Source organism: Nannospalax galili, unplaced genomic scaffold (assembly GCF_000622305.1).
Source record: "Nannospalax galili isolate Female #2095 unplaced genomic scaffold, S.galili_v1.0 scaffold261, whole genome shotgun sequence".
Lineage (NCBI taxonomy): Eukaryota > Metazoa > Chordata > Mammalia > Rodentia > Spalacidae > Nannospalax > Nannospalax galili.
The window spans coordinates 2,578,855-2,591,898 of record NW_008345226.1 but is presented as its reverse complement, the minus strand read 5'-3'; the positions used below and the strand labels follow the sequence as shown (position 1 = coordinate 2,591,898).

Genomic DNA, 13,044 nt, shown 5'->3' with positions numbered 1-13,044 from the left:
AAAACATATATATGAAAGTATGATTTAATTTATATTAAATCTTATATGGAATTCTAATTTAAATTATATATTTTAAAGTAATAGCCTTTACATTTTAGAGGTCTTTGGGTTTATAAAAGAAGTTTAGGTGATAATCTCACTGTGTAGCCCAGACTAAGTTAGAACTCAAAATTCTCTTGCCTCAGCCACCTCAGTGCCTACACTACGGTGTCAGTATCACAGGCATATACCACCAGCTGCAGCTGTTACATTGTTTTAACAGTGAAGTTTCCACAAGGGTGAAAAACAATTTTTTTTCTTTGATATTCTATATAGAAAAGTCATTTAAAACTTTTGAAATTGGTAGACATTAATATAATAGCCATGCTGACTTATTCCTGTAATCTCAGCACTCCTGAGACTGAGACAGAGGAGTTTTCATAGGTTCAATGCCAGTCTGGGCTACATAATGAGTTCCAAGCCAGCCTATGCCTCTGAGTGAGTCCTGTCTCACAAAACAAAATGTAGGTAAATATCCATATCATGTTTTATCTTTGAAAATGTTTATATAAAAGAAAGTTGTTTTACTTTTGTCCAATGAATACTATATGTAAAAATGATGTATTTTAATGCCATTTCTTTTCAACTTATAGCTGTAGACAATGAAACCAGAGACTGTCTTCAGAATATATACAATCTGAATAGTGTGCTGGCAGGAGTGGTTTGTCGGAGCAGCACTTTCAATAATGATTCAGTGTTGTTACAGGTATCTAGATCCTCACAGTATACTGTGATTTATTCCCCTTCTTTTATTTTCAGATCAGAATTGGTAATAGCTTTCATAAACTGTTGTGGTATAGTAAATATGAAATTTTTGTTGCTCTGAGAAAATACTATGACCAAAATGTGTTTGACTTATAGTTCCATAGGAATAAACAGTCCATCATGGCAGGGGAGGCATAGCAGGAGGCAACCAGAGCAGGAATCTGAAAGATCAGATCCTTCACCACATGCCAAAAACAGAGAGCAAACTGGAACAAGACTGTAAGCTCTCAAAGCCTGCCCACTGATGTACTTCCTCTTGTAACATTCCTTGTCCTAGGAGTTTCATAACCTCCCCAAACAGTGTCACCAATCAGGGACCAATTCAAATACTTGAGCCTATTGGGGACATTTCTCATTCAAATCACTATAGTTCATAGTTCTCATTAAGAACTGGTTGGACACACATAAACTATTTAACTATTTCTCAAGAAGGGAACAGATAAACACACCTGTACCATAACTCCCTTAACTTATAAATATTGTAACTAACTAACACAGATAATCTGTATTTTGAAATATAAAATATTCATATTAAAATTATAATTTGGGCTGGTATGTAATCTTAGTCTGTTGAAGCATCCTACAAAATTTAAACCTATGGTTTTAGTTTTAATTAGTTTGAAAGCTTTTATGCCCATGATTTCATTGAATCTAAAATTAGTCAGTTGTAAGAAAGAAAAAGATCAACCAATTATTGACATGCAGCTATAGAGGTAAAATATGTGAGAGAGGTATCTTAAAATTAATTCAACTCTCATTCAAGTTTAATGTGATTAAGGGAACAAGGCAGATGACCATGCTAATCATCCTTGTGTTATAGGTGAGTACTTGGAATAGTTCATTTTATCAGGAAAAAAGGCTTATTTATCTCAGTTTGGGTGGTTCAAGAATGTGCCATCTGTATCAGCTTAATCCTCACAAAGGCTCTTTTGGCTGCAATCATGGTAGATGAGAATGGTGGAAACATGGTCACATGTCAGGAGAGGGACAGGGAGACATATTGGGAACTTGTTCCCTTTATATAATTTGCCTTTCTTGAGAACTACCAACAGGGTGACATGGGAAATACATATCGCTGGTGACCTAGGGACCCCCTTCCAGAGCGTACCTTTCAAAAGGTCTGCTACCTTCTGATAACACTGTCCTGAGGACTAAGACTTTAATCTCAGTGGACCCTTAGGGGACGTAATTAAGCCATGCTCAATCCACAGCACTGAGAATGCTGTGAGATAAAATGTGTCAAAATGTGTAAAATAAGACATGAGTCCTAAGTTTCTTAGTTGTCTCATCATTTTGTGTGTTTTAAAATAAAACTAAACTTGGGAAAGTGCAGAGTTCTTAACCTAGCATTTTCTTCCTAAAATGATGTGCTCAAAATATTTGCAGTATTCAATTTTCATGAACAGACACTATGTTTTCACATGTATATTTTCTTATCCTCAGTGCATCCAACTCTTGCAGAAGTTAACTTATAATGTCAAGATATTCCATTCTGGTGTCAATATAGATGACCTAATTACATTCCTGATTGCTCATATGTAAGTATGCAACAAAACGTAATCAAATAATTTATTGGTTTACTTTTAAGCTAAAACTGTGATAAATCATTTCTTCCTAGGTAATGTTTTCTAATTTTTAAAACATAGATTAATTTTTGCTTCCTCTTCTTAGATGAGTTCAAGAATTGAATATTGCAGTGAAGCTTTAATTTTCATAACTAAAACTCAACAATTTAGAAAGAAAATATTAATGAAGGTGAACATTGCATGTTCTTAGTAAGTGAATACGATGAAATACCACATGGTCACTCTGTCAGTTATTTCCATATTTCTATGATACAGTTGAATAGGATGATTTGGTTTCAAAATGACCCGTGCTATTCAGAATATGATTGTCTTAATCATTTTTACATGTAGGAAGTAATTTAGATGTGTGTTACTCTGTCATTCTAATTTATAATAACCATGCTTTTTGTCTTTACAATAGCCAGTCTTCTGAAAATGAGTTAACAATGCCTTGTCTGGGATTACTGGCAAATCTTTGTCGGCAGAATCTTTCTGTTCAAACACACATAAAGACTTTGGTAAGTAGGGAATTTTTTGTTAGTTTTTTTTCTTTTTAAAAATTTTGTTTTGTGGTAGATTCTGTACTTTAAATCCTACTCATGTTTTTCTTTTTTTCTTTTAGTCCCCCTGTACCCATCCATCCCTGGTATGGAATTTAAGGTCTTGCACATGAAAGGCATTACAGAGTTACATTCCCAAACCCTGTTTTTCTTTAAGAATTTAAGTTAGGACCATCTAGCTGACCTATCAAGGCTAATGTAGAACCAAATTGACATAAATAACATAAGGCATTCTAGTTTCTATGTATATGGAAAAAATGAAGAATTCACACAAATACTAATCTCTGAAGCTTCTTAGCAACCCTATTTTTCATATTGAGTAGTGCAAGAATTGAAAAATTATTCTGTGTTACTAGCAGGCAGGTCTATTACTGACAGCTCTTACTTACCTACCCTTGGGATTCTATACTACCAGTGCCAACTTTTCCTGAAAGATCCGTGAATAAGTGCCTCTCGTTAACAACTAGTACATACTACAAAGGCAAGGCACCCATCAAGGCCAGCAGAGGCTGGCCTCAGTTACTTAGTGAGTAGAGGCCAACGTGGTCTACATGGATCCTGTCATAAAACGCCTAGGGGAAAACAAAAGTAAAGGCACTCAAATGAGGTAACTACTTAGCTATTAGAAGTTAGAAATATATTAAATCCAGAAAGTTCACAGATTCTTTAAGATACTTTATGAATGTTGCACTGCTGTACACTATTCAGAATTACCTGTTTGATATTAAGTGCTATTTTATTCCTCAAGTGCTGGATTTTTATGTCTTGATCTTACTTTGCAGGTAGAACTTATTTTGAGCCATGGGAATGTTAGAAAGGATTTATAGAAAGAAAGCATTCTGTGTATAGTGAAATGAGGGGATATATACAGAGATTTTAATTTCTGAATTGTTTCTAATTCCCATCTAGAAACTATTCTTTACCAAGACCTTCTGTGCTGCTGTCACCAACATGTGAAAGTACCCGTTCCACTTAACCCCTAGAATAGTCTCAACCCTAAATGGTAATTAATAAATAAAGATTTTTAACTCCTGCCTCAACATGTATAACACAAGACCAATTATCTAATTGGCTGAATGTTTTCATTTCACCAAAATTAGGAGAGTTTTTCATTCTTTCATTAGCTTAAATGCTAAAGGCTTGAGACAAGAGTTTAAGGTGGCTCTTTCTCCTTCGTTGTGTCCCTTTTGAATTATTAAAATTGACATTCTCATTTGCTATCTAAATTATTTGTTGTAAGGTGTGGAAGTGTAGAAAATCACCTCTTACCCATTTCTGTACCTTTACAAAAAAAAATATAAATAAATAAATAAGAGAAAAATTTATAACAAGTAGTCTTTGAATTCATATCTATCTTTTTTCTAAACTTTCCCTTTAAAATCTTCATCTTTTAAAGTAAGAATCACTTCTTAAAAGAGTTACAGTAAGTTTCTAATTGTGTCTAATACTTTTTCAGCCAAAATTTAACTTTTTTTATTCTAATTTTCTCCCTCAGAGTAATGTGAAATCCTTTTATCGAACTCTCATAAGCTTCCTAGCACATAGTAGTTTGACTGTGGTTGTGTTTGCACTTTCAATATTATCCAGCTTGACACTAAATGAAGAGGTGGGGGAAAAGGTAATTTTTGTTTATGAAGATCGCTTTGAGTTTATAATTTAAAAATTATTAAGGTGTCAACTTATATTTTTTGTATGTAATTTAATTTTCCTAATTTGTTTTTAAGTTATTCCATGCTCGAAACATTCACCAAACTTTCCAACTAATATTTAATATTCTTATAAATGGTGATGGTACCCTAACAAGAAAGTATTCAGTTGACCTATTCATGGATCTCCTTAAGAATCCTAAAATTGCTGACCATCTTACCAGGTATGACTTGCTTTAGTAAATTTCAAGCTCTTCTTTTTGCTGTTTATTAAAGTAAGATGTGTTATTGATGATTAATACTAGCTTCTTAGATAGTAAGCTTGGATTTAAGTAACTCACAGGTGTATTGAACTAAATTATTTTTTTTTAATTTTCATTGTTTTTACTTTCCTGAACTAATATATATATATATAGAGAGAGAGAGAGAAACTGAGAGAGAGAAACTGAGAGAGAATGTGTGTGTGTGTGTTTCAACTTATGTATTACATCAGTAGGGTTATATTATTTTCTAAAATACAGGCATTTTCAACAGTCTATTTTAAAACTGGTTTTAAGTCTTTAGGAATAATGTAATTCTTTGAAAATGTATTTTTTCATACAAATAATTAGGTCAGTGTATCTATGACTTTTAAGTTTTTTGCTTAGTGTTTCCTTTGGCTCATACCTCTTTTGTGTCATGAAGTCAAATGGAAACATATGTCTTATTTACAGCTGTTTCTTGTGATCGTTTATATTTTGACACTAAGTAGCAATTATTTTCCAAGAGTTCCTGACCTTTTATCATCTTAGGTTAATTTCCCCAGTGGTTAAGTTGCATTAGGATCTTAAATTAGGAAATTGTTGAAATTGCTTTCAAGACAGGAACATGTTTATTGAGAACCTACCATGGCCATGAACAGAGAGATGATGGAGTCTTAGCAGCAGGTGGATGGATGTTAAGCTAATCGCTGATCTTCCAGAAACAAAGTCAAGAAATTAAAAAAAAAACCAAAAACCTAAGGAGTAGGGCAAAATTAACTGCTGTATATAGTTAACTGATATTATACAATACCAAGACACATTCACATTAGCATTTCACTTTTTTTCCTTAACATCTGTTGATAAGACTGTTTTCAGGTGCCTCTCTAGTACATTAAGTATTCCCTTAGTTTCATGGATGAGGGCTTTTTTTTTTTCCTTCCAGAGTATCTTCCCTTTACCAATCTTCTCTTCATTTATCCATTCTGTTAGAAAAACTTTGTAGCAAATTAAAAAATTCTGTTGTATCTGCCTCTCAAGAGGACAGAAAGCTGATCTTGTTTAGTATCACTGTGAGATTACATTGTCCTTTAAATCTTTCGGTTCCATTCTCCCTACCTTGCTTCTACCATATTCTACCTTGCAGAATATATCCGAAGAATTGCTTCCAATGTGGCTACCATTTGTTAAAACCCCAATCTGTTTCAGAGTCTAATAATGATGGGTTCCTAATTGGAGCTTGAGAAAAATCATAAGACTGTATCTGGGCTGGACCTCTTATTTTTTTCTCAGTCAGCTTCCTTTTCGTGGTTCCTAACAATGTCTCTCAACTATATGTTGCTTTCCTCTTGTAGCCTTTCTTGGAAAAGCTGATTTTTACCTTTGTTTCATAGACAGAAAAAACAAAATAGAATTCCACCTGCTTAGAGCTCCCTTCTTTGTACCTAGTCAGACTTGTTTTTCTACACATTCTTGCTTATTGTGTTCATAAGCATATCTTCTTTTAAAATTTTTTTTTCATATGTTATTTTTATTTTATATGTATAAGTGTATTGTCTGCATATAGGGAGATGTACCCACGTCAGTAGATGCCACAAAGGTTAGAAGAGGGTGTCAGCTGCCCTGTGGGTGCTGGGAATTGAACCCGTGGCCTCAACAAGAGCAGCCAGTGCTGTTAACCACTGAGCCACCCACCTCTCTAGCTCCCTCATAAGCATATCTTATTGTGTACAGTAAGTCTCATTTTGTTCTATCTTGATTTCCCTTATCTATTTAGTGCCTTCCATTCAATGGTCTTTTCTAATCTTTATAAATATGCTCAATTTTGACTTTTCCTTCAACCTTATGTACTTTTTATAATCAAGGTAAACATCCAAATCTAAGTCCTGGGCACATTATTTCTCCACCCTCTAGTGCTTGGCAGTGGCTAGAGGTTGCAGTTTCAGATCAGATCACAAGAGTAACCAATTGTGTACTACGTTGCTATACTATGACAGTCAGTACATTGGGTTGTGTTAATTACATTTTCACATACGTAGTTTAAGTTGAAATGTGTACAAAACTGCATCATAAATCAATAATATCTATAAAAATGTAAGACTTTTGAAGATGAAAAAAGGTAAAAGAAATATAGTTAAATTTTATATCTTTATATCTTACAAATCTATTTATTATATCAGTTTTTTGAAGTATTTTGTACATATATGTATACATACATGTGTTTTGATCAAGTCCACTCCTCTTTTTCCACCCTCCAGTTTTTTCCCATTATCATTTAATGTATAATTTTAAACCTAGGTATGAGCACTTTTCTTCATGTCTTAATCAAGTACTAGGTCTTCTAAATGGAAAAGACCCTGATTCTTCATCAAAGGTATGTAAAAACATGACATTTTGTTCTATATTTTTTTTAAAATATTTCTATTTTATGTGTATGAGTGTATTGCCTGCATGTGTTTAAGTGTACCTGTGTCGTGCATTGCCCACAGAGTTCAGAAGAAGGCATTGGATCCACTGCAACTGGAGTTATGGATGGTTATTAGCCTCCATTTGGGTGCTGGGAATCAAACCTGGGTCCTCTGAAAGAGCAACCAATGCTCTTAACTACTGAGCCATCTCTCCAGCCTGTTCTAAACTTTAAACTTTAAATAAACTAAAATTACAGAAAAGCCTAAATGCACTGCTCTCTGAATATTTAGAAACTGAACACATTTGTGTGACCAATATTGAAGTCATGAATGAGGAAATTACAAGTCCTCTGGAATCTTTTCTGTACTGCTTAGTTAGCAACTAGCCTTACTGATGACAACCATTTTAATGACTTTTTAACCACAATTTTTTCCTAATTTTGAATTCATATATGTTAAATCAGATTTTCTTTTTGTATTTCTTAAACATAAAATACCTTTCTTCAACATTAATGTCATGAGACTTCCCCCATATTTCATATAGTTTAAGACCCTTGATGGCTATTGTTTACTGGGAAGACTCTTGTATGTACCATTTTCTAGACAAGTGTTGTCTGGCCAGTGTACCTAGAAGTGGAATCACTGTTTTATAGGTACACATTTGTTCAGTAGGCAGTGTAATATAAGTTTCCAAAGGCTTCAGTCCGGTATATGAAGATTCGATTACTTTGTACTCTTGTCAGTACACTTGATATTTTCCTTCTTTTTCATTTTAGCCATCTTAATGGTTCTATAGTAGCATTACATTATAGTTTAAGGTTATATTTCATTAATGATTGGTAAAATATAATATTTCACATGCTTATTAGCCATTTGTATATCATCTTACTCCTGAACTATTTGAGACTCTTAGTGGAGATATATATATGTACATGTCTTTTTGCAAATATCTTTTTTTTTTCATTTTGAATTTAGGAGTTTTGTGTGTGTGTGTGTGTGTGTGTGTGTGTGTGTGTGTGTGTGTGTGTTTATTGCCTGCTTGTAGGTGAGTGCACCTGTGTCTTGCAGTGTTCACAGAGGTCAGAGAAGGTGTCAGATCTGGAACTGGAGTTAGGACAGTTGTTAGGACATGGGTGCTGGGAACCAAACCCAGGTTCTCTGCAAGAGCAGCTAGTGCTCTTAGCTGTTGAGCCATATCTTCAGCCCCACAAATACCTTTTGTAATAAGTGTTACAATTTCTTAACTTTTACATGTCGATCTATAATCCAGTTGTAATTGATACTTGTTTCTGTTGCAGAATAGGACTTCAGCTGTATTCCAAGCCAGACTTAACTCTAAAAATGTTTTACAGAAGTTTAGTATGGGTTTGAGCTACTTGTTTGAAGCAAAGACTCTAGAAGACAGTAGATAATTTTAAATAGTACAAAGAGTATTCAATAGTGCTTTCATTTTTTTTTCTGTTTAGATCTTTGTTGTTTGTTACTTAGCAGAGTCTGTTCTAGATTATATTATCAGATGAAGATGAAGTTCTCTGACAATATATCTTATATTTTTTTAAACCTCAGAATGTCTAAAATTCCTTTCTCGTAAGCAGTATAAAAACTCTTATCTAAGTGGATCATAATAGTGTGACTAGGACTGTGTAATATAATTGCTTTGTAAGGATTCCTGGAATGAAACAATGTATTAGTTACTTTCTGTTGGTGTGATAAAATACCATGACCAAGGCAGCTTAAAGAAAGTAGCCCTTGGAGCTGGAGAGATGGCTCAGCGGTTAAGAACACTGGTTGTTCTTGCAGAAGACTCGGGTTCAGATCCCAGCACCCACATGGCAGCTAACAACTGTCTGTAACTCCAGTTCCAGGGGATCCGACAGCCTCTTCTGACTTCCGTGGGCATTGTACCACATGGGTGCACTTACCTACATGCAGGCAATATACGCATACACATAAAATAAAAATAAATAAAATTAAAAAAAAAAAAAAAGGAAGCCCTTATAGTCACATGGTTGGGGAGGCATCGCAGAAGGCAGCCAGAGCAAATAACTGACCACTCAAATCTTCGCATATGCCCAGGAATCACAGAGAAACAAACTGGGAAATGGGCAAGGCTATCTACAGAAAATATCATTCATAAGTGTAGTTGCAATCCTAAATAATAACATTAATGCAAAACCAGAGGTATTTTAAAAGAATCATTTCATTAGTCATTAAAAGTATTCTAGGAATACAAAGGTGGTTTCACATTTGAAAAGTAATGTAAATTCTGACATTAACAGAAAAAAACAAAAATAATGTCATTTCATTTAAGAAAGAAAAGCATTTGAAAAGCTTTTATACCCTTTCATGATAAATATTAGCTAAAGTTGGTTTTATGGCACAGGCCTCTAATGAGTACTCTGGAGACAGGCAGGAAGATCTCAATATTTAGGCTTGCCTAGGCTACATAATGAGACATTCAAAAATTTAAAAAATTGGTGTCTTAGTTTGTTCTTCATTGCTGTGACAAAATACTCTGACCAATACCAACTTGGGGAGGAAAGGGTTTATTTGTCTTACATCTCCCAGGTCGCATGCAGTTCATCAGGGAGCCCAAGGTAGGAACTCAGGGCAGGAACCTAGAGGCAGGAGCTGGAGCACAGGCCATGGAGGAATGCTGCTTACTGGCTTGCTCCCCTGGCCCCTACTCAGCCTGCTTTCTTATGCAACACAGGCCCACCTGCCCAGGGGTGGCACCACCCACAGTGGGCTGGGCCCTCCCACATCACTCATCAAGAAGATGCCCCTCAGACATGGCCACAGGCCAGTCCAATAGAGGCAATTTCCAGATTGAGGCTCCCTCAACCCAGGTGTGTCAAGTTGACACTAAAGCTATCCAGCACAATTGGCTAACTAGGAATAATCAGACATTTCCCTCTTAGGGTCACTGCCAGAAAAACTAGTCTGTCATCGTTCTTACTTGCAAACCATGAGAACTTGATATTAAGAATAAAAGAGTACCTCTTAGCAACATACTCTGTCCAAAGGCCAAACTGTCAAATTATTTGGGAGCTCTTATCTAATCCCTAACACATTTTAGGGTTACCTCTTCGGGGGGGAATGTTAAAAGTAGCAAAAAGCCCCATTTGAAAAAAAAGAGAAAAAGAATACATGAAGTTAACTCTCCTGGAAAAAGTGATAGGGAGATATGGGAGAGGTTGGAGGGGAGGGAGTGGCATTGACTTAATCAAAACGCTTTATATGCAAGTATGAAATTCTCAATAATTTTTTTTAAAAGTTAAAAAAAAAGAATAAAAGAGTATGTGTGCTAACCAGCCCAGTGATGCAAACTAAATGAATAAAAGTTTTAGAAGTTGTAAATTATGAAATGAAACTTGCTGTTCAAATAACCTTATTTGAGTATAGAAAACCTAAAATCTATATAGACAAATTAATTGAATTTCTCTAGCAAGGTCCTTGGATATAAGATCAGCTCCTATAAACACATCTTCTGATGACAAAAAGAAAAGTTTTAATATGTCATTTTAATGTCTTTTTAATAAGTTAAGATCTTAGGGCAAAATTCCAACAAAGCCTTCACTATGAAATTATAAAACATTGAGAAAAACATAAGACATATATTTGTAGTTTGTTTACTGGAAAACTTCAGAACATGTAGTCAATTAAAACTCAGCAAATTTTAATTTTTTTTAAAAATCTTTCCCCCCCCCACCCTTTTGGCAGGCTAGGGATTGCAGTGCTATAGCACTTGAGCTAACCTTAGCCCTGATTTTATGGGAGTTGTTGATATTTTAATTATTTAAGACCTTTATTAGCAGGTAGAAACAAGCCTCCAATTTAAAAACTTTAAGGGAAATAATTTTAAATACTTTAAGGATGTATTGAGAAAAACCAGGCTTTTTTTCAAAAATGTGTTTAACATTAGCAAAAAGAGACCTCTTTAGGTAAAAATAATTTTAAAGAACCCATGCTGCATAGACAATGCAGATAGTTCTAGTATGCCTGGTCATTGAACAAAGAGTAAGCATGTATGGTGTTCAGCTCCAGTCTTTTGTTCATTTCTTATTGGTAGACATTGGTATTCATTTCTTCTTGTTGGATGACTAAACTGAATGATGGTAGAGATGGTAAGCTGGCATTTACTCAGCCTTACCCTGCTCCACCTCAAGAGCAGCTGCTTTTGTCGCTTTGCCATGTTATAGTATAGAGTTCCCTGAGCATTTGCATTAGCGGAATTGTGACCTGTAACCCAGATACTTATTTTCACTCTTGCTCTCCTGCACCTGGTTGTCAGTACCCTCTATCACTTCTCGGCACAAGAGCGCTGGAATACTGTGATCAACACCCATAGGGTTTCCACATGTAGCAAGCTTGGAAACTTTGCTTGTGGTAAGGCCTTTGTTCTTGAGCATGGCCTTCAGAAGCATTATCGCAGAACTTTCGTCTTTTCCCATTCTCACTATTCTGGTAATTCTTCTGGTAATTACATGGAGGACCCCTATGACATGAATAGCATCTATAATGGTTTTAATCTGCTGCCTTAGTACATGTATTGAACTGAAATTCCACCAGGGTCTGTAACATTTGCTGTCTCTGCACCCTTTTCTTCTTCAGAAACATCATATGCCACAGTTTCTCTGTCTCCTACATTGTGAAGGTACTTCCTAGGGTTATTCTTCCTTCTGGCAGTCTGGTGTACAAAAACATCTTTCTTGGTATCATTTCCATTGAAACAATATCCATTTCTTACATTGAACCATTTGATTGTTCTCAAAACCTTCCTTTTGATCGTCTTTTTGTTCCCACTGGCAGGCCCCATCAATGTGAAGCCACCCCAGTGCTGCCTGTACTGTCTGACTTGCTGACACTGAGGGCAGGTCCTGGGTCTTCTGGCCTCCCTGCTTATGGTTGCAGTGATAGTGACTGGCACCAGTGGCTGCTATATCCCGGGCTCCTCCCTGGATGTGATGGCAACTAGGTTGGCAGTGGCGAAGGTGGTACTGCTCAGGGCTCTCTGGGGTCTGCTCTCTCAAACTCTTGTTGTTTTGGGTGTTCTTCTTCTACCATGTCAGTCCTGGCAGTCAAATGCATGTCATCAGTCTTAGCAAGTGCCTTTACTCACTGAGTTATCTTGCCAGCCCAGTGTTTTGGTTCTATGTATTATGAATTGAGATCCTTATTAAATTTATAGATACATACATGTCCAAGACTATCTGTGATGGCTAATCACAGTTGTCAATTTGATGGGCTCTTGAGTCACATGGAGATGGGCTAATGAGCATGCCTATGGGAGATTAGGTTAATAGAGGTAGGTTGACCCATTCCCTGTGATTAACAACCATTCCCTGAGCTGGGATCCTGGACTATACTAAAAGGAGAAAGTGAGCTGAGCATAAGCACTCCTCACAGTGTTTCTTGAATTGATATAATGTGACCAGCTGCCTTATGCTCCTGCACCATGATGGAATGTAGTAACCTTGAGCTGTGAGCCAGAAGAACCTCCCTTAAGCTGGATTTGTCAGGTGCTTTTGTCAAGGTACTTTATCACAGCAACTAGAAAAGTAACTAAGATATTATCCTAAAATAGAACATTTGGAACATTTAAATTACTAGATTTCAAAACTTAATATGAAGTTATGATAGAGTTGGAGTACTTTCAGTGGACCAGACTAGAGTACAAACTGGTCTCCTTATAAGTGTAAAGTTATAAGTGTAGTTATTTCAGTAAATGACAGTGGGGTCAATTAAATATTCATATGGACTATAAAGTTCTTGATCCCCTACATCACACCAAGTTCAAAACATACACATGAATTTAAATG

At 35.6% G+C, this 13,044-nt stretch overlaps 1 protein-coding gene across 2 annotated transcripts in view; it reads left to right on the top strand.

Moving 5' to 3' along the window:
- The window catches only part of Cip2a (cell proliferation regulating inhibitor of protein phosphatase 2A), a 49,563-nt gene that overhangs the window by 4,647 nt on the left and 31,872 nt on the right, over window positions 1-13,044 (top strand). For both annotated transcript variants that reach the window (XM_008841425.3, XM_029567514.1), the window contains exons 3-8: window positions 633-745; window positions 2,248-2,342; window positions 2,791-2,887; window positions 4,425-4,547; window positions 4,654-4,799; window positions 7,113-7,188. In XM_008841425.3, coding sequence (XP_008839647.1) covers window positions 633-745; window positions 2,248-2,342; window positions 2,791-2,887; window positions 4,425-4,547; window positions 4,654-4,799; window positions 7,113-7,188 — 650 coding nt within the window. The remainder of the gene's footprint in view (window positions 1-632; window positions 746-2,247; window positions 2,343-2,790; window positions 2,888-4,424; window positions 4,548-4,653; window positions 4,800-7,112; window positions 7,189-13,044) is intronic.